The following is a 25,439-nucleotide window of genomic DNA, read 5'->3' as shown; positions in this document are numbered from 1 at the left end:
TAATTTGCTGTGCCTAAACACCTGTGAAGTGGATGTGTTGTTTTCTTGTTTTTAAAATTGATAGGGCAATTTTCCATGTTGCTACTCATTATTTTCGTGTTCTAAAAAAAAAAAAAAAAAACCACAACTAGCCAATTCCTCCTTGAAAACAGCTGGCTTCGCAGTATGTGCCAGCTTGAGCAGGTACCTGATAGATGGCAAGACGGGGGAGATTTGCCTACGTGTGAACAGAGCATGTGTCATTCCTACAAAAACTGGTTTGCAGTTCTCGAATTTTGTTGACTGTCAACAGATATCTGTGAAATCCATTGGCAAATCTTACGTTTACCCCGGGATTTTCATACTTAACAAGTGCTCAAAATGAATATTGCTAGTTTCTCAAGCTGTTGCAAAATAACTTTCTCCTCAGAACTGAAAATGTAAACCAATGCCTTTATGATTATTGCAAATTGTAATTTTTTTTTGTTTGATAAATCAAATAACGTATAAGTTTTAAGTAAATAGCTAATAATTAAACGCAATGTTAACTAATAGCTTAACCTACATATGCCTTCTTCCCGTATCCATGGGTCTCTTATCTCTTACATGTTAACAGCCTTGTTTAATCTTTTAAGTCTTTTTAAATTAGTTATGAAATAGATCCGTAATAATAGCGTAGCAAAGAACGCTAATGTAAGTGATTGCTTCCACTTTTTAGCATTTTTATGACAATGTTATATAGTATCTCCTGATGTTGTTTTTAGTCTCCTAATACATCTTACGGCATTTAAGCATTATTTACTATGCATAAAAACACGTTTTTATTTCTTGATGTTCAAAATTTGGGGATAAAAACATGTCACTTATTAGGAGAATTTGTATTCATCCTTTCCTTTTTTTCTTTTTACGTTTCAGAGCGGAAAATTCCTGAGGAAGACTACATAATTTTGATAGATGGTTTAAATGATGCTGAGTTTCATAAACCCGATTATGGTGACACACTTTCTTCATTTATCACTAACATAATTTGCAAGTTTCCTCCCTGGCTGAAGCTCGTTGTGACTGTAAGAACTAACTTCCAGGTAAAAACCCCTTTTAACTTTTCTTACCCTCAAAGGCTAAGTGATCATTTATGTTGGTGCAGCTGCATTATTATGAAAAATACTTGCTTTAGAGGAATTCAAAGTAAAGTCTCTTGGGGCTTTTGCCTTCCTTCCTTTGTTGTTGCATGTTTCTTTACAGCACACAAGTATGACATTGGAGGCTTTTTTGTTTTCAGTCACTTTCCTGCTGTATGTATGCTAGCAGAATTGGTAAGACAAGAAGTGGTGAAATCAGGGTATGTTTCCTTGACCTTCAAGAGTGAAACGGGCAAATGAATGAAAGCTAAAAAAAAAAAAAAAAAGGTAATTAGAAGCCCATAGTTATTTTACCTTCAATGTTTACTTGTTGGAGTGTATTTCTGCTAGTATTAAGCTCTGGATTTTCACTTTTTAGGAAGGGATAAGCCACAGTTCCACTATCTATGTTTATGAGATTGATTTCTGGCCTTATTACCACTGATCTCTGCATCCCTGCATCTGTTTGCTGCCCCTGAAGAAATCCTGCCTCAAAAGTTCTGGTTAAAGCATTTTGTCAGAAATAAGCAGCTAAGAGATGCTTGCAGAAATCCTGAGAGTGTTTGAGTGAGGCTATACAGAATTCCTGTTTTTCTGTGTTGGACAGCAACGTTCTGAACGAGGTCCTGGTTTTGTTTCCAGCACTAGTCAGGCTCTTTTAAGATGGTCGCCCTCCGCTCACTTCAGTTTAACGAAGAAGGTGCGTCTGTTCTGGCCTTTCACCACATCTCGGAAGACAGCAGCCCTTCCGTGTCCCGGCGGCGCTCGTGGCGCGGCTGCAGCAGCCCCGTGCCGCCGCCCGCCGCGGCAGCGCCCGCTCCGCGGGGCGGAGGGCGCGGAGGGCGCTGCCGTCCAGCTCCCGCGCAGCCGCCGTCCGCCGCGCCGCAGGGCGCCGCTGGGCGGAGGCGGGCGGGCGGCGCCGGAGCTGCGCCGGGCGCGGGCTGACAAGGCGCGGGGCTGTGCAGCCCCTCCTGGCGGCGTTGAGGGGCGGCTGTGCTTCAGAGCGGCCTTCTGAGAGTTTATTTCTTACCCGCCTTCCTGCCGCTAGGACTCCAAGCATTTAGCTGGCGTAGTTTAGTTATCAAATAAATTTTTATTTTTAACAAGGGATTTCTGTAGCAGGGACTGTTTCTTCTCTGGAGAAGTGTGTGTCTGTGATCAAAGCGTCTCACTAGCCGGAAAGTTCAGCTTTTTGAAATCCATGTAACTTCCTTGAAGTGGAGTAAAGAGTTCCTTTTTGTGCTGTGAAATAGTGGAGAGGTTTGATAAACCCTTCTGATACATGCCTCTATGTAAGAAGTGTTAGGTCTTTCAGATCTTTATTTACATAAACACGGATGTGTTCTGTGTCACGAAAACACAAAAACGTGTTCAGGTGAACCTGTTGAAGTGCCCGACCGCGCCATACTTGGTACTTGCCTTAGACTAAATGGGGCTGTGTATGTGTGCATGGCGCCTTGGTGGTATGTTGTTATTGGAAGAGGTAACGATGATGAGATTCTTTTCTCTCTTCTGTGATATTTCTTTATAAGTCATTCCTTCTCAGCAGATCATTCCTTATACCTCCCTGCTTCCCCTGGCCTGTCTTAGGGCCCAATTCTGGTAACTGTTTTCTGTTCTCTTAATTCTGAAGTGGTCATTTCTATAGCTCATTCCCTTCGATTGCCTTGCTGACCTTGGTCAGTAAGATATTTGAGACCTTCCTATGAAAAATGATGGAATGCAGAAATACTGTTCTACGTGTTATCAGGGACAATATCTGCAAAGCCGTTGCAGAGATGCTGAATTTCTTTTTAATCTGTCTGGTACTCATTACAGAAGAGAAATATTGCAAAGATGTATTGTTGAGTTTTCAGTGCTGGAATACTGTAATGCCTGTGTGGGGGTTTTTTCTTTCTTTTTTTTCTTTTCCTCTCTCCCTCATAGGAAGTAGTAAGTTCACTGCCCTTTATCGTGATATCCCTGGACAATTTTCCAGACAACAAAGCAATTCATGAGGACTTGAATGCTTACATTCAGTACAGAATTAGTAACAGCCAGGAAATTATAAACAACATATCTTTAAATGGAAAAGCTGATGCAGCTATTATTGGGAAAGTGAGTAACCACCTCATCATGAGAAGCCTGGGATCTTACCTCTATTTGAAACTCACTCTGGATCTTTTCCAAAAAGGTCACTTAGTAATCAAAAGTGCAAGCTACAAGGTTGTTCCAGTGTCTCTATCAGAACTGTACTTACTTCAGTGCAATATGAAGTTCATGACAAACTCTGCTTTCGAGCGAGCCCTGCCGATATTAAATGTGGCACTGGCATCCCTACATCCCATGACAGATGACCAGATTTTCCAAGCTATTAATGCAGGCCAAATAAATGGTGAACAACAGTGGGAAGACTTCAGCCAAAGGATGGAAGCCCTTTCATGTTTTCTGATAAAAAGACGTGACAAAACACGTATGTTCTGCCATCCTTCCTTCAGGGAGTGGCTTGTTTGGAGAGCAGACGGTGAAAATACTGACTTCTTATGCGAGCCAAGGTAAATGAAACCTGCAGTAAATCAAGTTCAGATAACTGCAATTATGTTTTATATAATTGCTTGCAACAGTGGGTAAGAGGAGAAGGTAATGTTAAAACACAAGTATGCCTAACTTTTTCCAAAATGAAAACTTTTATATATTTAGAGGTGGACTTTACCAGAAGTATGAGAGGTTATAATGCATGATTGACTTTGGAAATTTGCATTTGACTTTGCTACCTTCATGTGGAAATGAAAGTATTATGTTGTTATTAATAGAGCGGGATTGTTGAGAATTACATGCAGCAACACCTTTTTTATTAGAGTGCAGGAATAGAAAGAACAGATCATTTGGGTTCTTTTAAACATAAAAATATTAAGACATTTCTTTCTGTAATTATATCTTCATGGGATTGTTTCAGTTTGTTCCATCGCACCTTCTTTGACTTAGCGTGAATTAGTTAAATCAGGGACAATAAGCTCTTACTGTACATGCACGTTCTCGCAGTCTGCATCGTCCATTTTTTTTCATATCCTTCAGGGTTTTACTTTTTTTGTTTTTAGAAAAGAATAAATAATGCTGACATTTAAAATTGCCACCAACCCAAGACTTCTCTGTCCTTTCAAGTAGACTTAACAAAAACCATGCAGCAGGTGGAACTACCAGGGTGGCTTGGCCTTACTGTCTTTCGATGTTGCTAGCTGCACCCTGGGCCCACTGAACACCTGATGCACAGTGCACGCTCTGACAGAAGGTGACATGTTGCCTAGTCATACTTAAAACTTGCATTTGTGGAAAGTTCTGTTCAGAAATTTCTGAAGATGGGGCGAGAAGCCCCCCACAAATTCGTCCCCCAGATGAGTAGTCCAATTAGCAAATGGTTAACTGTCCAGTTCCAGTATGTAGTCTGATTAATGTATAGCGTGCGATAAACCTTGTTTTCTCAGGGTTGTGCCATTTCCACCGTTTCCTAGAACACTGACTGCCGACTAATGTAGATGTAGAATTACTAAACATGCATCTTATCTCAAATTTCAAAAGGATTTGGGTCTTCTGCTTCTGAAAGGATTAGGTTTTATCTGAGGTACCTGCAGTTCCTGACTGTGAGATGAAACAAGACAAAAGGGAAGCAGTATGCAACTTGGTGTCCAAAGCTGCATTGGTTCGGACATCGGCTCTTGTGGGGTGACAGCAGAGAAATACTAGGAGTGTGTTTCAACTTTGAAATTTGCCTTTTTGTGTTATTTTGTTATGGAAAGAATTTTCTTGAGATGTAATAGTATGTTTCAGTAGTCTGACAAAGAAAGTTGAGCTATTATGACAGGCATACAGATGTGTTAGCATATTTAGTGAAAGTATAGTTATAAAAGCAGTTCCCTCTTAATCCTTTTTACTAGGAATGGACATGCTCTACTGGCTTTCATGTTTTCTCGACAAGAGGGAAAGTTAAACCGCCAACAAACTATGGAACTTGGTCATCATATACTTAAAGCTCACATTTTCAAGGTAAAGCTTACAGCTTTAATAGTTTTTATGATCTATTCATATGGATGGATCTTAGAGACTCTCCTCTGAGTTGCTTTAATAATTTGTTAGGTGCTTATGCAAAATACTTGGTAATGCTAACAAACAAAATTGTTACTTCTCTTTGTACTGATGAGATGTAGATATAGTATTTCTAATCCTATAGAGAGATTTCCTGTTATATCATTTCTGTTAGGGTCTCAGTAAAAGGACTGGAATTTCTTCCAGTCATCTTCAAGCCTTATGGATTGGTTATAGTACTGATGGACTGTCTGCAGCCCTTGCTTCTCTGAGAAACATCTACACACCCAATGTGAAGGTAGGAAAATAAGCATTCACGTATAATGCATGCTTCACCTGCCACTCTTGCTGTAACTGTGATGAACAGGGAAATGAATGTGAAGAAAAAAAGCCGCTACTATGCATCTGTAACTGAACTGCTTTATAACAAGTCTTCATGTACTTTTTTAAGCTATTGTTAAAGTTCAGTTTTCCTTGATAGTTTTCACAGAAAGAAGGGTTTCAGCCTGATTCTGATGTATCCACGGTCTGTAGCATAGGCAAGTGTGGGGCTCAGATGTACCACCTGATGTGCTGGGACGAGTTCAGCCGTGTTTTCTTGTATGGGGAAGTATCAAGGGAACTGTAAAAGGGGAAATACTGTAAGAGTGAAAGGATGTAAAATGCCAGAACTTTGTACTATTATTTGAATCCCTGGATTGTGGGTAGGGAAATCCAAGTTGGCAAGTTGCAATTTTAGCCAACTACTAAGCCTTTTGCTTGGAAATTTGCGTGCATGTGCACACACATGCATGCTCTTACAATTTTTTTTGAGATTGCTTTTTATGCAGTCTGGCTTTCTATTAATGGAGTCAGTTACATAAATCTGCAGAGTAGTACCAAGTCACACCTTCAAAAATCCAACCGTTATGACAGCTGAAATTGTGGTGAGAGAGTTGTGAGTTTCAGGGGAGAGGTGAGTCTTGTATTAGGAATACATAGGTCAGTAATAACAATAATTTATTTAGTGACAACAATAATTTATTTAGTAACAGTTTATTTTAAACTTTCATTTTGCTGTATATGTGATAAAGTCAATGTCTGACAATAAAGTCTGCATCAAAATTAGGGAGTAGCATATGAGTACCTGAATTAAGATGTTAAAGTCTCTTAATAAATTCAGACAAATCTGAGGAAAAATTTATTTTGTTTAAATTACGTTTTAGGTGAGTCGGCTGCTGATCTTGGCAGGAGCAAATGTGAATTATAGGACTGAAGTATTAAACAATGCTCCCGTGCTGTGTGTTCAGTCGCACCTTGGACATGAAGAAGTGGTGACTCTTTTACTAGAATTTGGAGCTGCTATTGATGGAACTTCAGAAAATGGAATGACAGCACTTAGTTATGCAGCCGCTGCAGGTCACATGAACATAGTTTCACTGCTGTGCAAAAAAGGTGCAAAGGTAAGCTGATGAGCAAAGATTGCAATGTTTACAACCAAGAAAAACAGGCAAAGCCCTAAGAAAACTGTAGCTGATTACATAATTATATAATTAACACACATAGACGTGGGGACAGGGAGTCCAGCTCATCTACACAGACTTCCATGAAGCATTTTCCATATGCCACTGATCACAACCCTCTGGGCTCATCTGTTCAGCCAGTTTTGGGTCTACTGCACTGTGCGCTTACATAACCTGTACTTCATCAGCTTGACCGTGACGGTGTTATGGGAGACAGTGTCAGAAGCCCTACTGAAGTCGAGGTAGTCACCTCATTGTAGATAGCTGTCAAGTTGGTTTTGCATGATTTCCCAGTTGTAAACCCATGCTGACCCCTCCTGATCACCTTCTTGTCCTTCATGTGTTTGGAAATGGTGTGCAGGATTAGTTTCTCCCATCACTTTCCCAGAAACTAAGGTGAGGCTGTTTGGCCTTTAATTCCCCAGATCTTCCTTCTTGTCCTTCTTGAAGGACAGGCGTGACATTTGCTCTCTTGCAGTGCTCGGGAGCTTCTCCTCTCCATGCCTTTCACTAGACTTTTTAACTTTGAACTTTTTTTCCTCCCCCCCAATGCAGGCTGACTATGTAGACAAGAAAGGCCAGTGTGCTTTGGTCCATAGCGCATTGAGAGGGAATTGTGATATCCTTGAATACTTGCTCAATGTGGTTTGGATAACTCCTTCCCAAGAACAAAATTCACTAAGAAAAAGCCAGGCACTGCAACAAGCACTTACAGCAGCTTCCAGTATGGGACACCGTCAGGTAGGTTGATAGTTCAAACATTTCCAGAGCTGTTTGAATTTGAGAATTACTTGCAGCTATTTTTAAAAGAGTTTTGGAAAGCAGAGCTATTGAAACATCTGCTATTTAAAGTAGTATGCATTCTTAGCGTCTGTTTTAAATGCTGCAGTTAATTATCCAATAACATTAGTTACTTCAGGATTTATTTATACGTAATTTTCTGTTTACTTTTTTCTCACTGTTCTTGGAAGTTGTCCTAAGTGGGAGTGATGATATTCTGTATCAGTGATCCACCCTAGTATGTTTCTACTTTAGGTTGATTTCTTTTTTCATAGTATAACAAATTCTATATTGCACATAGTTGCGCATGCTTAACTTCTTAACTTGATGCACGTGTCAGGTTACAGACTTCAGTTTACTTCAGCTTCTTGTCACTTCAGGTAGAAATCTGGGGTTGTGCATGTATGTAAGTGTTTGTCAGCATTGCAGTATTATTCATTAAAAGTAACACTAAAAGTAAACACACAACAAATCCTCAAAATGCTTTAGATACTTAGATAATACAAGTATGTCATCTGTTCATTGGGAAAATAAATCTTAACCTTGATATAAAATTAATTGGTAAGTAAAGATACTTGGATAAAGATCACACTAGCCTGATGGAATTTCCTGTGTATTATAAGTGATGTGCCGAAAGTGGAAACTTAAAATTTCTTCAATAAAACAATTTCAATATTTACTTCTTTTAAATCTATTTTTTAAAATTGCTATAAGATCAAGTTGTTTACATGATTCAAACATAGAAATGTCTTATGCGCAATTATTTTATTATGTGATATATAAGCCATGACAGTCCCACAATACGAATTGGATGATTTAAAACTATGATTAACTTCATATGATGGATAACTCCCTCACTCTCTTAATAAAAGTTCTTGTTCGCTATCCACTGATTAAATGAAAGCAGTCAACTCCGGCATATCAGCAAAGTAGATCACGTTAACCATAAATACATACTCTTGCTGGAAAATGTCCACCTATTTTTAGGACAATAAGAAGCTTAATTATTCTTTAGCTAGAAAAAAAGGCTGGTTGTGTGGTGTGTTTCATGAATTTAAAAAAAAAAATTATTCTAGCATTTCAAATTTTAGGATTTCCAATCCACTGTATACAACACTTCTCATACAGCCTGAAAATACCCATGTACTTTCTCCTTTCCTACTTTTGCTTTTTCCCGTAGCATCCAAAACTTTCGTTAGTGTGATTCTACTCCCTTACCTGCTTGCTGCAGTCTCAGTGACAGTGTCCCCCGTTAGAAAATTTGTTTCAAATAGCCAGTAGAAGTTGTTTTAATGTAATAATCTTTTACTAGCAGATGGTTACAAAACATACCTTTAATTAATAAAATAAAAACACAGCAAAACCTAACTTTTCAATTTGAGACGTTATAAATTGGCGTTTAGCAATGTATGTTTAAACCACTCAGTGAAGAAATTTTGTAAAATGGCAAAGATACAAACAATATAAAAGGAAAAACATAGGAATCCCCATTTTACAAGATGTATGCAAATATTCTCTTTTTTTGCCTTCATTTTAGACAACATGGAATTTCCTCACTGAAGCTGGGATGCTTTGTTTTTATTTTTGGCATTATTTGTCTTGATTATTCTGGTATATGTAGGTCACACAGGAGCTCATTAAATCATAATCATGTAAGCCACCCTGAACCAGTTCACAGAAGGGCACTGGGCTTTTTTTAAATTACTTTCAATAACATTCAGTCGTCTTCAAGTCATACTAGAAATCATACTGAGCTTGCTTTGCTGGATGATGAAAAATACTAATTTTCTTTAATTCCTGTGCATCGAGAGAAGCACTCTCACTTGCTCTGAATCTCTTCTCTGTTGCTGTATCTTGCAAGTGACAACTGATGGTTTTTGTGACTCCCTACATCTCTGCTGTTTCTGGCAGGTGGTTTGTTACCTCTTGACAACTGAAAAGGAACATGAAGTAGACATCAACGACACAGATGCCTTGTGGGGAGAAACAGGTATTTCCTTGCTCATATTTTCCCGCATTAGAGTTGCTTACTTAAGAAGTAAGAGTTTTTCATTTTGATTTTCTTAAATTTCATTTTATGTGATAGAATTAATGGGAAAATACCAGTTTTAATAATAAAATGCAGCTTATGAGTCTAGAGTTTTTAACTTAGTAAACCTACTTGTCTCATGTATGGAGGAGTTATTTTATATCAAAATTACTGTAAATTACTGACTTTGTAATAAAATTGAAAATTGTGGCAATACAATGCTTCAGGCTTCAATGTAGAATTTCAGAGAATTTTTTTTTTCTTTTAAATCTTATTTGTTTGCAAGAAATGCTAGGCAATTGCATCATTTGTTCTAATTAGACAATGGATGAAGAGGCATGCCTTTGTATGTATGGGAAATGCCAAATATTTTTTTTTTAAATGGACTGTAAGCTGTGCAGCCTGTAGATGAAAGTCTTCCTGTTTTACCATGAGTAGCATCTCGATTTCATTTACATAGCTGAGATTGCACAGGCAGGTGGGAAAACAGCCTCTCTTCATGATCCTCAGTAGCCTCTACATGCTGGAGAAGCAAATGTTCTTTATTCCTATGCAGATACAAAACTCCTGTTGCAAATCCAATGAATTCTGAAAAACATACGTCTGTTTCTACATTAGTTTTGCTTTAATATTTTCTTGTCAACATGTTGTATTGAAAATCTTACTTACTGTATTGGGAACATTTGCTCATCCAGCGTGTGCTTCCTTACGCAGTCCTAGCTTGTGATGGAGGTGAAGGCCTGAGGCCAGAGATGTACGAGCAGTCCCCCGTGCACTTCTGTGCTTCCTGGGACCCAGAGGAGTAAGGCTGGGACAAGAAAACGGGGCAGAGTGAGTCAGGATAGCCACAGGATTAGCATTACATGAAATACTACTCTTCAGTTACTGGATGTAAAAAACTTAGGTGGAAAGGATGCTAATTTATATGCTGCTGGAATCTTCCAGTTCCGCATGTGTGGGTGAACTTAACATTTGCCTTGCACTGCATGGCTGGCAGATGGAGTGAGGAGCCGTGTGTTTTGTGAGTGCCTGTTTTAAAACGGGAAAATCCATCGCACCTTGAAACAGCACAGAACAACCTTAACGATCGTTCTTTTTCGTGTAGTAACACGTTCAGGAACGGCTTGTTTCTGTTCTTACGTTTGTACTGCTGTTACCTCCCTGAATCTTAAGTTGGTTCTGCTCATCGTGGAGGCTTGTTTCCGTAGCATTTTATATTGTGAGTCTTTTAGAGGGCGAGACAGCTAGAGATCACCATTGCCATTCCCAGCATTTTATCACATTAACGTAGCTGAAGTCCATATCTGTATGAAGTACAGGTTCAAGGCAAGTTAAATAGCAGCTTAAAGTGGAGATAAAAAAAATCATGTAACACATGAAAAGAGAGGATGGAGGGGTGGGAGACTGCTAAGCCTCTTTTCTAAATTTCCTTACTTTACCCTTTTCAAAATCCACATTACTGTGTCTTAGTTGGAAAAGACATTCTTAGGTTAAAGACACCTGAGATGTTTTTACGGCCTCGTATGTTCTGTACAGGTTAGCTGATTTGGAGCATTACTTACAGTCTAGAAAAAGTGATAGAAAATAGCATCATTTTGGCTGCTCTCAACTTCTGCAGAGCCTCGTTGGGCAGATCAGAGGGGATCCTTCTGAGTAGAATAGTTGGAACTCCTGAGGCAGGGTTTAGTCCTGATGTTGTTTAAGCTGACAGGAGGAATCGTTTCATCTTCTTACATGTGGATAAGGTACAGGGAGTTCCATTGTTGCTGTAATGTTCGTCATATCACGAGGTAAAATGCTGGTACTGACAGAATACAAAATTTTTTGAACAGAATAGTTTATTTTGCCTTTAATGTTGGTATCTATAACAGTTACTTTCCAGTTGCTCGGATGTAAACAGTTGAGGTAGCTGTAACACAGCGAAATATCAGTGAGTGAAGAGTGAACGGGCTAGATATTATTGTTTAAAAAATAATGAATTTACTACTTCTTGCAGTGTTTGTAATTTCATTTACATTCGGCATCCATTGGAATTTTTAAAAATTCTGCTTTATTATGTTTGAAAATGTTTAAAAAAAAAAAAAAGAGTAACAAGAAATTCACAATTTGACCCACTTCTTATGGGAAAATACACAGTGTTAGGGTTTAGAAAATGGAGGGGGGAGTCCTTTGCAGAAGTTAGCACATGACCTCATTTTCTAAACAGTGTTAACATTACTGATGATGCTTCAACACAAACAACAGCAACAAAATTTTTAATTTCAAGCTCCATTTAAAACACACAATAAGTTGATGTGAGCCAAATGGAAGAGGGGAAAAAGTCATGATGGGGAAAATATTTTATTTTCAAGCTTCAGTGAGTGTCACCGTGAAAAACAAGGAGTATAACAAGCTGGAGGAGAGGGTGGCGAGTTGTTAAAACACGCAGCCTTACGGCAACATTTCAGTGTTACGGTACTGAGTCGAGTCACAACACATTAGTGCCGAGTGTGTGGAAATTACCTGCTTTCTCATAAGCCGTATGTTGTGAACAGAGATGTGCAGCAGTTTGTATCTTACGAATGTCTGAAGTAAAGATCATAGCAGTGGCTTTATTATTATGCTACCTGGCCAGACGCGCTGCTCCGCGGCGCCGGGCTGCCGCGGCGCCAGGCTGCGCGGGTGCGCATGCGGCCGCCCTGCTCCGGTGTCTTCAGCCAGCGCCGGAAAGGTCTCTTCTGCGAGTCGAACCGAGCTGTCTAAAAGGTGCAAGGTTACTGCATTTTAGATAGAGGTCAAGAGCGCTCGCTCTTGACAGCATACACTGTTCAGTTCAAAAAAGATTTGTAGGGTGAATTAGAACGTTGATGTCTCTTGTGTGCTGGAAGACGTACAGTAATCCTTTGAGGTCTGGAGCAATGGTTTACACACAGGAATTAGAACTATTGATTGATAACCTGCTGTGTTTTTCACAATGAAAAACAGGGAAACAGTTTTAACTGGTGCCGAATGAAGCTAAATTGTCCGAGGCTCCAAGGCACAAACTTTCTGCAGAGATCTAAATACCTGACGTTTGGTAATACATCCCTGCTAGGGATCGAGTAAACAGTTCTTCCTGAAATTTGAGTTACAGTCCCTTTGCTGAATCCCAGAACTCTTGTCATCTTCACCTTTGGGAAGGGCCTGATAGAAAGAGATGAAGCTTTCTTGTCATGAAAAAAATTAATGAAAAAGGAACTAGAACTGCCTCAGGCTGGTGGGGGCTTATCCAGAATTCCCATAAAGATTGCTTTCAACCTACAAGCTACGTACATGATACAGTAGTTACCTTTGAGAATCATCTTTTTATTTACCAGAGAATGTCTGTGGCTTACTGACTTAACCCAATTCTGACCGGTTCTTTTGAGTCCGAAAATAGTTGTGAAAAATCTTACGGAGCAGCCGAGTTGAAAAAATTGGGGCTTCGGTACCGCTCATATAACGTTCACGCGTCAAAAGCTGTGGTGAAACAGCTAAGAGGTTGTGCTGATGAAAATGCTTTCTTCAGCCCTGACAGCCGCCGCAGGAAGAGGAAAGCTGGAAGTCTGCGAGTTGCTCCTGGAGCGAGGCGCGGCCGTGACGAGAGCCAACAGGAGGGGGACGCCCCCGCTGCTCTGCGCAGTGCGGCAGGGGCACTGGCAGGTCTGGCGCGTCTCTGCGGGTCGCGGGGATGCCTGTGGGAAGCGGTGCTTCGTGCCTTCCGCCTCTAGTCCTGTCGGAAATTAGCGTAAACTTTCCAGTATGCGTTTGCGTCACCTTCAAAGGGATGTGTTCGGAAGGTGACTTGTAAAGTTAAAGTGATACAAAGGAATCAAAAGTACGTCGGCTGCATGACAACCTTAGTTATAGTATACCTGAAAAATAATACATGGGAGTTAAAATATTTTATTTCCTGGACCAAGAACAGAGGCAATTTCAGATCCTTTATACTGCCTCTGTATTAATGGAGAGAGAACCTTAGAGTCAGGCCCTGAACTGCAAACGGTTAAGACTTGGGTTACGCAGGATTTCTCAATGACTGCTATAAATAACACCTTAGTCCTCTTCTTTAAAAAGACTAAATTATTAAATTATGGCTAAAATTTAAATCTGCCGATTTATTTTTAAATTGCTGTTTTCTATTTCAGATTGCTAAGCTTCTAGTGGAGCATGGGTCTGACGTGAATTTAAGCGACAAGCAAGGCCGAACTCCACTTATGGTGGCTTCTTGTGAAGGACATTTGAGCACTGTGGAATTTCTGCTTTCTGAAGGTAGAAAACAGCGGTTCAGGGCTGCACAGCTGTACCAGAGACTGCATCTGTGCGAGTTAAATAATTTTTGCCTATTAAACAGGACATCTTCAAAACAAAGTTAATTCTCGCTTTATAGGTGCAGCTATTTCCTCTCTGGACAAAGAAGGACTGACGGCTTTGAGCTGGGCATGTCTGAAAGGCCACAGGGAAGTGGTTCAGTATTTGGTTGAGAAAGGCGCAACAACTGATCAGACAGACAAAAATGGACGAACACCCCTAGACCTGGCAGCTTTTTATGGAGATGCTGATATTGTAAGTAGAACTAACAGTAGAAAAAATAAGCATGTATTGAATTTTCATAACACAAAACAAAACTTAGAAAAAGTATTGACAACCAAAATAGAAGGGAAATTTGAGGAAGTAGCTAAGATGCTTACACTGATCTTGACCTCAGTGCGTTTACTCAGAAAAGCATTTTCTAGATAAGGTTTTGGTACCGAGGTAGTTTGTGATAAAGTCAGCGTTATGCCGTTACGTTTTACAGTGTGCTGTTGTACTACATCGTGGGTGTTTTAAATCTCAATAAAAAGTTAGCGTTTACAATTTCTGTGTTGGATGATCTGGAATTACAAAAAAAAAAAAAAAGAAGCCTGTGGGGCATGAAAGGAAAATATCTTTTTTCAGCCTCTGCAAACCCATCAAGGAAACCTGACAGGGTCCCAGTCAGTTGAGTGTCTTAGTGGAACAGAGACCCCACGTGAGAGATGTAGAAAGAAGAATATTAGTGGCAGAATAGATGAAATGCAGAAAGGTTTTGCTTCTCTATTATAAGGCAGCATTACCTGTCTTTGATAGGTATTTTACATGCTTTGCATGACAGGGAGAGAACTGTTAGAAGTCCTTAAGCTTTTCGTCTTGCAAAGATGACACTGAGCACATCTCAGTGTTACTATCCAGTCTATAGATGTGGAAGTACAACACTTGAGGCGTAAATTCAGTTTTTCTCAGTTTGTTCCACAGGTCATTTCAGAAACAGGACAACAACTGCAGTTCCTTTTTCAGTCCTGTACCTTTCTCACATACTACCTTCTTCCTCTATTATACATGTTGCAATGCAAGAATTTAAGGCTTTTTAGGTGAAGTTTTTCTGAATCTGAAGTAGAGCATACCTGTAACTGAGATCAAAAAGTATACACTAAGTTTGAAGTCTGTGATTTAGAATCCTCTGTATCTTTAAAATCACAGATCTTTTACATGATTGTATATTCTTGTTCTCATGCTTCAAAACTTGCTAATTAAGCACAATTCAGAAGCCTGACCAGATAGGAATGCAATTTCTGCAAACTGCATGGAAAGGCCATGGTCAAGTCTGCACGCACTATAAACAGATCCAAGAGTTCACCAGGGAACTAGAAAGCAAGCAGCCTCTCAAACTTGCTAGCATCTTTATTTCTAGAGTTTGCATATACAACATCTGGTTTCAAAACGGCAGTTCTTGAATAGAAGTGCTGCCATACAGTGTAACTTGCTATAGCACTTTAAGTCCCATTCACTCTTAGTCAGAATTACCTTGAAATTGTAAATAAGCCCTTAGATTCTGTACTAGCTTTAAGAGGTTTCAGAAGCCACATCATGGAGCTATTCCTGCCACTGCAACTGTTTCCAGGTAAAACTGGGTACCTGAAGAGGCACTTCTTTCCTGCTTGGGAATGAGGGATATCGAGACTCCTTTACATACTTTTACTGTAGGATATTGCATTGGAATAGTAAAGACTGCCAGTTCCCTTGATAGACTGGCCACATTGGTGGTTCGTGTGGCTGAAGAGCCTTACCTTTGTGCCTGGGCAACAGGCAAAGGTGGAATCATACTAATTAAGAGATCACTCAGCAGGCCAGGAGCTTTGGGTCTTGGGGGCCTGTCAGTGGGAAGGATTTTTAATACCTTTTTCCCTACTAGATTACTGCCAGTTGCATTTGGGCAAGCAGTGGTTATGTGTAAGAACTATTGCTTGCTTCAAACCTGCTATCCCTGTCATTTCCTGTATATTGCACTTTTAATTAGTATTGCTGATGGGTAATTACTCTGTTGCTCCGGATACCTGGTGAATGCTTGGTGGAAGCTGATGGTGTCTGACATCAGCTTATTTTGCTTTCTTAAACTTTCTTATTCGCCCTTGCTGCATTTTACATTTGCTGCATGTATGTCCAGCTGCAGCATTAGACTGTCATAGTAAATGGATAAGAAACAAATAAAATTACAAATGTGTTTTTCTTCATATAGAGCAAGAAGTGGCCCCTCAGCACCATAACTTGTATGTACACTGTTAACTAGAATGTTTTAAATATCTCATGTTACGTGACAGCAGCCTGGATGTTTTCTGTTTGTTGTATAGCATCATGTCCTGTAGTAGGAGCACATTCTGGTCCTGCACTTCGTGCTTCTCGTTGTCGTGTTACGGTGTACTTGAAGCTGAAACCACAGGGCCTACACCACTACTCTCTTTTCACCTGAGCTTACTGCCCTTATGCTCAAGTTGCTGTGTTGGCACGCAGAATGTGAGCAAAGGAGGGAAAAAGCATGATGTGTTGGTCTTAGGGTTTTTCTGACACAGGTACTTCCAGGAATTTGGGTGTTGTTTTTTTTCAGTTCCCTAAGTTGCAGGTCTTTGGCGCAGTTTGATAGTACTCCTGTGTTGTGTTCTGTTCAGTGGGTTCAGTTCAATGGATTTAAAATGGCTTTAGCATACGCTGGAGCATATACTCAGTATACTTCAAGGAAGATTAGGTGGTAGCTTAAGTATTTCACTGTTCTGCCCCTTCTACCAAAAATAATGTTACGAGGCTTGTCTTGTTTCTTTTCGCAGGTGCAGTATTTGGTAGAGAAAGGAGCAATGATTGAGCATGTTGACCACAGTGGCATGCGGCCCCTGGACAGAGCTATCGGATGTCGTAATACGTCGGTAGTGGTTATGCTGCTGAGAAAAGGAGCTAAACTAGGTTTGTAAAACTATCCTATACTCAAGAGAAACAACGGAGTATCTGCTCTGCTAGAATTACTGTCCTTCCTGTAAAGTAGATGACATAAATATTGAAATACACACTAGATTTTTGCAGGTGGAATGGTTTGCAGATGCCTGCTCAAGAGAAATCAGTCTCTTACTTTTAAAGGCAGTCACTCAAGACTCACTTCAAAAGTGAGGAAATGCAAGTAATTTTATTCTATTCCTTTCTTTGATGTATGCTGATGAGGAGGTCTGGAAGAGTCAGTCTTCATGTGGTTACTCTATCATGATATACTTAAACAAGAAAATTATGATTACGCTATTAGTGATACCTAATTTTGACACTATTAACAATTTAGATTAAGAAATTTTACATTATTTTAATAAATTATAGAATCATCCATTTTTGCAAAGGGTGGGCAAAAAGTATATGTCCAAATCATGTATTGTCACTAGGCAAGTAGACGGTGCAGCTGTGTACATGATAATTGCTGAATCTGTAGTACCTTTAAGTCATCGTTCATTATTATTTGGGTAGTAAGTACGATCAAATACAGATCCTTACTTACGCCTGAACTTTACCAGGGCTTTCATACTGTCTTATAATGGCTTTAGGCTGGGGGTAAAAGGAATTGGGCCATTTAATATCTGGCTGCCATCTCTGTGGGGCAGCAGGGGGCAGGTATGGATATATATGTATTTACAATGCATATGCACACAGTAATAGTAGTAGTAGTAGTAGTAGTTCCATGCAGGTGGAATATCTGCTGAAGTAGGATTAGGCTTTCTAGTGTGAATAGGTATCAGAAACACATTTTCTTCCCTTTTGTCAGAGATCCTTAAAATTTAACTTGCAGGAAATGCAGCATGGGCAATGGCCACCTCAAAACCCGATATTCTCCTTATTCTGCTGCAGAAACTGATGGAAGAAGGAAATATACTGTACAAAGTAAGTAGATTTTTATTTTTTTCTGGTAGCAGAACATTATAATTGGACTTCTGTCTGAAGGTACATTAAAGTTCTTTATACCTCCTTTTCCGTTCAAACAAGATGTGTGCTTGCACATCCCCTTATGTTGGGAATGAGACCAAGAAACCTGGAGAACCCTGGAAAAGAATAATTGAAAACTCCTGTGTAAAATAAATAAATATTAAGTACATTTTCTTTCTGTTGAGCAAGTTGCTCTGTGAACATCTGTAGCAGTCAGTTGCTTCTTAAAAGCAACTCAGAATCTAAGGTGCTGGTTTCAGAGTGCCTTGTTGAATTACATGACAGGCATATCCTTTGCTTCAGGATAATGTTCTTTTGTGTGCTGTTTAAATACATAATGAGCAAAGTGACAGCTCTCATGATACATTCTTTTTACTAGTGGTAATTTATTGCTCAGAAGAGAGACTGGAATTATTTTTGTAAACTGTGCAGTACACCTGTGTTATTTCACTAGTGCAACACAGTGCTGAAAGGCTTATATCATTCAAAGTCTGTTCTAGCGACAAGACTTGAAATCTGTAGGGTTTTTTTATAAGGGCCCTCAAATACCTGCCACCTTATCTCTGATTTTTGTTTCATATTAAATGGCTTTGCGTAGTACCGAAGAGAGACCCTTGAGACTTTGCCGTCATGAATCAGGGTGGACCTGCTGAGATTCTCCCAAGTTCTGTATAGGAGTCTGGATAATTTATCAAGTTTATTGATCCTGAAATGGGTCAAGAGCTTTATATCCAAGCAGGTACCTTTAAGCATGGGACATTTTTCAACCTGAAGGATTACAGGTTTTATGCTACAAAGGCAGTTCTGTCATCCCTGGGAAGCCTCTCCTGTGTCACACTTCTCTAGTGGTGTGCTGAATGTCACTCGCTGGCTGCTCAGCGAGAAGGTGCCACCGTGTCACCAGCACCAATTAATTTTCTTCAGTTTCTGCCTGAAGCTGCTCCACAGGTTGAACCCTGCCTAGACTCTGAGAACACAGAGTAACGTGGCAGGACTCGGTACTCGCATCTTTCACGTTTTGTTACATGAGGTTGAATTCCCTCCTGGTATCTATTTTTAGAGTGCTTAATTTTATGGTAGTAATTTGAATGGACTCACTAAAGCTATGGTATGTCATTTAGCTTGTTAAACTTTTTCCAATATACTTTCTTTATTTGCCAGAGTATTTTAAACGGATAGTTATTTTGCAGAGTAACACGTATTTGAGTCTACTCGCAGTATGCGATAACTACTTTTCAGCTCTCCAGCTAAATAAAATATTTTCCTTGCCAGGTTCAACAGTAAATTTTGACCACTTTGAAGGTTTCGGTGAATAAAATAATAAAAAACACCCAATGTTTATGAAAATAGATTAACTTGTAATATCCGTAAAGAGAAAAATTTCTTCATCTGTTGATTAAAAGATCTGCTTTTCTTATCATACCGGGACGGTTTCAGTGTTTTTAGCTAAACTGTCTCAAATCTTCAGTTTATTATGGAGATGTTCTCCAGGCATCTCTTGGAGAGTCTGAGTATTTCCAGTGCAACAGTAGATCATTCAGGTAGTCCCGGGGGACAGGTCAGCTCTCTGATGGAGCCTCTCTTAAGCAGGAGGAGAGTGACCTTTGGCTACTTTAAATTCATACACTCGGGCACCCAGCTGGTCACGGCTGAGACACGGGAGTGGATCTGGCAGCAGCTGGACTCCACGTCTGAATGATGTGCTGACTCCCTCTCCCACCCAGCCCCCTCCATCGCCAGAGCTTATTCTGCAGTACCGCCATTCCTGGCTAAGGGTGCACTGTTCCTGGCTAAGGAGATGCTCTGCGAGAAGCAGCTAGGCCTTAGACTTTTAATCAACTACATCTTCAGATATTTGACTGCTCTGCTTAAAGAAAGAAAGAAAGAATGAATTGTGTCATATATTAATTGTACGTGCATGGATTTTTCTGGTACAAGTAGCAAACATTATCCTGGTGAAGTATCATTAAAGGTGTGAGTTTAGAAACAAACGCAAACTCTAGTTAAGGCGCAAGTTCTCTCATTGTGTCTGTGTGTAAGTGTAATTCATGCTTTGTATATTTATTTTGTAAAAAATCTGTCTCTGTATCTTGTCCCTGAAGAGCGCCTGTTGGTAGATGTCAAATATAAATGGGCTTTTTTGCAATGGTATTGCAATATTGAGTTTGTAAAAGCCTCTTGTTCCCTAAATTTGTAGAAAGGTAAGATGAAGGAAGCAGCGCAGCGCTATCAGTATGCCTTGAGGAAGTTTCCGAGGGAAGGATTTGGAGAAGAAATGAAAGCATTCAATGAGCTGAGAGTTTCATTATACCTAAATTTATCACGATGTCGCCGAAAAACAAATGTAAGCTTGTGCTGTTAATCTGTTGCCTTTCTGGCTTTGAGAATCTTAGACTTCTGTTCTGCTGTGTTACTGAGTTTGTACTTCACAGAATCACTAGGTTGGAAAGGACCTTTAAGATCATCAAGTCCAACCATTAATCCAGAGCCACCATGTCCCCTAAACCATGTCCTGAAGCGCCACATCCACACGTTTTTTGAATGCTTCCAGAGATGGCGACTCCACCACCTCCCTGGGCAGCCTGTTCCAATGCCTGACCACCCTCTCAGTGAAGAAATTTTTCCTAATATCCAATCTAAACCTCCCCTGGCACAACTTGAGGCCATTTCCTCTTGTCCTGTCACTAGTTACTTGGGAGAAGAGACCAACACCCTCGTCGCCACAACCCCCTTTCAGGTAGTTGTAGAGAGCGATAAGGTCTCCTCTCAGCCTCCTCTTCTCCAGACTAAAACTTGGACATATTTTTTTGCTGTTTTAGAATCCTGTATCCTGATATTGGGCCTTCTTGAGTCAACAAATGGGGGCAGTTCATAAGATGAGGGCATGTTGCTGTGGGGGATATATTACAGCTGTTCTTATGTAATCCACTTATTTTGGAATGATGAACTGCTGGATGGTTTTTGTACTTTTAAAACGCTAAATGGAAAATGCCACCACCACTACCCTTTGTTACCATACAGCATAACCTACTACTACAGCTGTATTGTATGTGCTGGTGGTTTCGTTGTACCTTCACCAGTGCATCAGATGGCTGGTAAGAACCTGAATCCAGAACAAAAACTTCTGATTCTTCTGAATACACCTTACATTGTTCCTTCTTTTCAAACGGTGACTTCTTAATTCCCTAGTCATCCAAGTTGTTCTTGACACCTGCTCTAGTTTGAAGAATTTCTAAGCATAGGTCTCCAGGACTTCACACAGGCAGTTCTGCCACTGCTTTGCAGCAGCAGTACTAATGCTTTCCTTTCTGTGCTAGAACTACCTCTCCTGATGCCTTCCTAGATGAGATTGGCTTTTTCAGTTGCATCAAACTAACAGCAGAAAGTGGCTCTGTGACCAACTAGTGCATGTGTGTGCGTGCATGTGCGTTTCTTATTGTATCTCACCGATAAATTCTGATTTACATTTTGCTAATCCTGAAGTGCATCACCTTACATCTAAAGCTCAAGTTCATCACATTGCTTTGCTTTTGCGTGAGATATCAGAATGGTTTTTTGGGTGTTAATGCTTTCCAACCTTCTGTATCATCATGCTCGATATAATTCAGTATCGTGAACGCCCTGTGCTGTGCATGGCTGTTATGAAAATTAGACTTGCTTCTGCCTTCATCTTCCCCATAGCCATCTTTACCCCCATTTCAGTCCTGCTTTGTTAATTCCAGTCCTTGGTTTAACCAACAATCTACTAAACTCTTATTCTGTGTTCTTGTTAAATGAAAACCAAATATGTTACATCTAGTGCAATTCTTCTCTAAAATTTTCATGTACTTTATCAAAGAAAGCTCTGGACTAGTCCAGTCCATTTCCTGATGTTTCTTGGTTTGCTCTAAATTCCTAAGTTTTTAACTGGCCTTTTTTCAAAAAACATTCTAAAGCCTTCCTATCTGAGGTAGTCATTTATCCTGCTAAACACACAGACTCTTCTAGCATTTTAACATCTTTAGAGAAGATATGGTTACTTTCAACCCATATTAACATTGCCTTTTAGCTACCTTGGAGTCAGCTTCCCTTAGGCATGAGACAAGGTTAGCAAGATGAGGTCTGTTCTCCATCTTTCAGAAAGTATCTGCTCTTGCTAACTGATAAAGGTGACTTTCTATACTGCATAAGCTATCTGCACTTTTGAGGGGGTACCGTGAATAAAGAGCATGCAGCTTTCTTCTATTGTCAATGTATAATGAGTACATTTGTTTAAATTATTAGGACTTTGGTATGGCTGAAGAGTTTGCTACCAAAGCATTGGATCTGAAACCCAAATCTTACGAAGCCTATTATGCTAGAGCAAGAGCCAAGAGGAACAGCAGGTATGGTTTGATTCTGTGCACCTGTCTGCACCGATTTTTTTTTTTTTTTAACTTCCCAACACATCCAGTAACTTTTTCTTTTCCACTAGTTCTATTTGGAATTTGCAGAGGAAAAGTTTAAGTAAGTTCCTTGTGCACTCTCCATCTGTATTGGGTTTCTGTATCAGTTAAAGCCAACCGAACCCAAAAAGCACTATTGAATACTCATTTAGGTAATTATTGGGCAGTCCAGAAAGTAACAAATTGGCATGTTTCAAGTGTAAGAGTGAACGGGACTGCTACTCCATGTGATTCAGCAGAATGTTGTCAGCAGTGTTCCACCAAACTCCAGTGCTGCATTATTTATTACCAAGAATAACTGGATGCTTTTATGTGACAGGATATGTTGAATCATTAGTAGTTCAAGATAAAAACAAGGGGAGAGAGGAGGAACCATTATTTAAACTGGAAAAACACCAAACTATAGTGGTATAGTTGAAGTACAGGGAGAGGTGCCTTTTTGATTTGCCATGTCTTTTCTAAGCAGAACTAGAAATAGTCATGAAGCAGAGTTCAGCAAGTTACCTACTCTGAAGATAACAGTAAAGGGCTTACGAGACAAAGCTTCATTTCCTAGCGTTACCAGCAGACCTCTGCTGCCCTCCTGAAAAAGCTGTCATGATGCAAGGGAAGGGTTTAGGGCTGGTTCTGCACTTTCATGGTAGGAAAGAATTTCCTGGGTTGGAGAATATCCAATTCTTATATTGTCACCACCTGCAGCAGGAGATGAGATGACAAATCAGAGTACTTCTTAGAAGGTGGCAGAGGTGGGTTAGTAGTAGGCAATGCTGAGACTCAGATTTGCCCCAGGTTTTTATTGTTTGCTCTCTTCCCCCCCTGCCTCCAACCAGAAAACTACTTGCTGCTCTTGCTGACTTACGTGAAGCCACACAGCTGTGTCCTAGCAATCAAGAGATAAAACGTCTCCTGGCTCGAGTAGAAGAGGAGTGCAAACAGTTCCAGAGAACACAGCAACAGAAGCATCAGTTGCCACAGCTACTCCAGCAAATTAGCAACTCTGATAATGAGGAGGAGGGCATTATACAAGGTGTGAATGATAACTTTAACCTTCAGGACAGGGAGGAGGTACTGCCACACTCTGATGAATCTGTTCCCTCTCCACAAAGGCTGCAACGTTCCTTAGCTGCTTCCTCGTACAGCAGGACCCTACAAGAAAGTGCTCAGCAGAAAGCTAGATCTGTGTCCCCTCAAAGCAGAACGGGCAATAAATATCTGAGAGAGCCAGGCTTGATCATGCAGCCAACAAAGCAGGCACAGATTGTAAAAACTAATCAGCACCTGAACTCCGTCCAGCCTGGATCAAAAATGGGAAGCAGTCCATGTAATACCAAGACACAATCATCTTTTCAGCAACTTCCCCAAAGTCCCTTGCCAGTCCGGCACTCTAAAATTCAGCATTTGGATGGGACAAGCACATTATCATCTGGCAGTGGCTCCACAGGTCCTAGTTCCGAACTGTACAATGAGAAGTTTACGTCCAGCCAGTGTCCCCATTCACAGCATAGTGAGAATCTCCCTTCTCATTCTTTTGGAAGTAAGTCTAAAACCGCCGACAGGTTAACAGCCCCTGCTCAAATGAATTTCAGTGAAGCAAGGCAGCAAAGCCCTGCAGCCAGTGGTGTCTCTTCTAATTCTCCATCCAGTAGTATGATTCTTGCTAGCTCAACCAGCAGCTTAACTTCAGCCAGTAGTTTTTCAGAGAGTATTAAGGGGCTAGGCCCAGATGTTCGACTCAAGGAGAACAACATTAATCAGGTTCAGGGCGCTACTGCTGAACACAGACCTCGCAACACCCCATTTATGGGAATCATGGATAAGACTGCAAGGTTCCAGCAGCAAAATGCTCAATCCAGTCGCACGTGGCACTCTCAGGCGTCAGATGGATTATCAACAAATGTTGCTTCTGGGGGCATTCAGCCCTCAAATTTTGAGCAGTTCTCAGTCAAACACTACCAAACTAAAAGTTCCTCTACTGGTGCTGCCCCAGGAGATAGCAACCAGAATGGCATGCAAGCTAAAGAACATGAGGAGCTTACATGCCAAGTATCTGCGCGCTGTCAAGACAACAGAGCACCTAAACAAGCTTCACATTTGTACCCAGATGCTGTGTCAAAACAGCAGTCTCACATCGGTAAGGAAGGCCATCTAAGTCACGTCACGTCCACAAAACCAAAGCGATCATGCATTGAATCAAATGTATGAATATCACTTTGTAATGATATTACAGGGTTGTAAAACTTGGCTCATAGCACCATAGGGTATCACGTCTGTACGACATACCGAGTGGCTGGTCACTTGTGAGTTTGGGTAAGCAGTCCATGTTGGCCAGTACTTAATGGGATACAACCACTTTAACCTGTTCCTACCATCACGGGACAGTTACAGTAACTGGAATAGCAAATTTGTGTAGAAAGAGTCAAGTAGGATCATCAATCCACCAAACCAGGACCTCAAGCAGAGAACTCCTTTCTATTACACTTTACCATTAAATAAGACTTTCCTTTTACGTAGGGCTTTAATCTTGGCTTTTGGTTATATTACGTCTTGCCACTTACTTACTTACACAATAATCGTGCCTCAATAATGCTTAAGTGCTTACTTCTCAGAACAGTGTTAAGAAAGATACCTGCTGCATAATACTCAGATCTGTATATGTATGGGTTTTTTAAAATCAAAGATAGTATTTTATCACTTTTCTAGTGGGATTTAATTTGGGTTGCATGATGTACATTTAGGAAGCATAAATGATTTGTGTATGAGTAAGCTATAAGCGGCAATGTTTTGACATGTAAATACAACTATTTTTAGTAACTAGAAGAAATCAAGTAAAATAAACAGTGACATTTGCATGTGTATTGAAAGGCTTTGACCATATTGGTTATTGCACTGAAGAACACATTATTATGGCATATTAACAATAATCGCACTTTATGTAGTTTATCTAATCACCTTTGGGTGCTATCTGAAAAGCAAAATGATTTATTGTTTATTTGTGAAAAAGGTACAGCAATGAAATGTTTAGTAAGTGTTTTTATGGGAAACCCAGGGAATTGATGGAGTGGAGATGGAAGTTTGAGGAAGAGTGTATGCGTGTGCAGCGGCATGACAGGCTGAAGTTGTGAAGTTTTTCGGAGGTTTTATATCGGCAAGAACGTTCTGAAAATAGACGTGGGGACATTCCTATGAGTGCAATTAGGTTGGAGTGGTCAACTTTACATGGACGCTTTTCATGTCGTCTTTGTATACAGTGTTTTATGTACATTGTAAGCAGCCGTACCCATTTTTACAAATTCTTTTTGAGTTT

General features: G+C 40.2%; 1 protein-coding gene across 1 annotated transcript in view; it reads left to right on the top strand.

Annotated features, from left to right (window-relative positions):
* The window catches only part of TANC1 (tetratricopeptide repeat, ankyrin repeat and coiled-coil containing 1), a gene marked incomplete at both ends in the record, with an annotated part of 71,572 nt that extends 47,235 nt beyond the window's left edge, over positions 1-24,337 (top strand). Inside the window, 15 exons of the mRNA XM_082001233.1 lie at positions 895-1,061; positions 3,024-3,631; positions 5,009-5,117; positions 5,332-5,454; positions 6,362-6,598; positions 7,214-7,399; positions 9,350-9,428; positions 12,994-13,127; positions 13,613-13,736; positions 13,855-14,030; positions 16,583-16,715; positions 17,578-17,669; positions 19,909-20,055; positions 21,975-22,075; positions 22,966-24,337. Of these exons, the coding sequence (XP_081857359.1) occupies positions 895-1,061; positions 3,024-3,631; positions 5,009-5,117; positions 5,332-5,454; positions 6,362-6,598; positions 7,214-7,399; positions 9,350-9,428; positions 12,994-13,127; positions 13,613-13,736; positions 13,855-14,030; positions 16,583-16,715; positions 17,578-17,669; positions 19,909-20,055; positions 21,975-22,075; positions 22,966-24,337 (3,788 nt within the window). The remainder of the gene's footprint in view (positions 1-894; positions 1,062-3,023; positions 3,632-5,008; positions 5,118-5,331; positions 5,455-6,361; positions 6,599-7,213; positions 7,400-9,349; positions 9,429-12,993; positions 13,128-13,612; positions 13,737-13,854; positions 14,031-16,582; positions 16,716-17,577; positions 17,670-19,908; positions 20,056-21,974; positions 22,076-22,965) is intronic.
* Between the last annotated feature and the right edge of the window lie 1,102 nt (positions 24,338-25,439).

Source organism: Phaethon aethereus, assembly GCF_964289735.1.
Source record: "Phaethon aethereus genome assembly, chromosome: 6".
NCBI lineage: Eukaryota > Metazoa > Chordata > Aves > Phaethontiformes > Phaethontidae > Phaethon > Phaethon aethereus.
The sequence above is the reverse complement of the archived record's forward strand: the minus strand, read 5'-3'. Positions and strand labels throughout refer to the sequence as shown.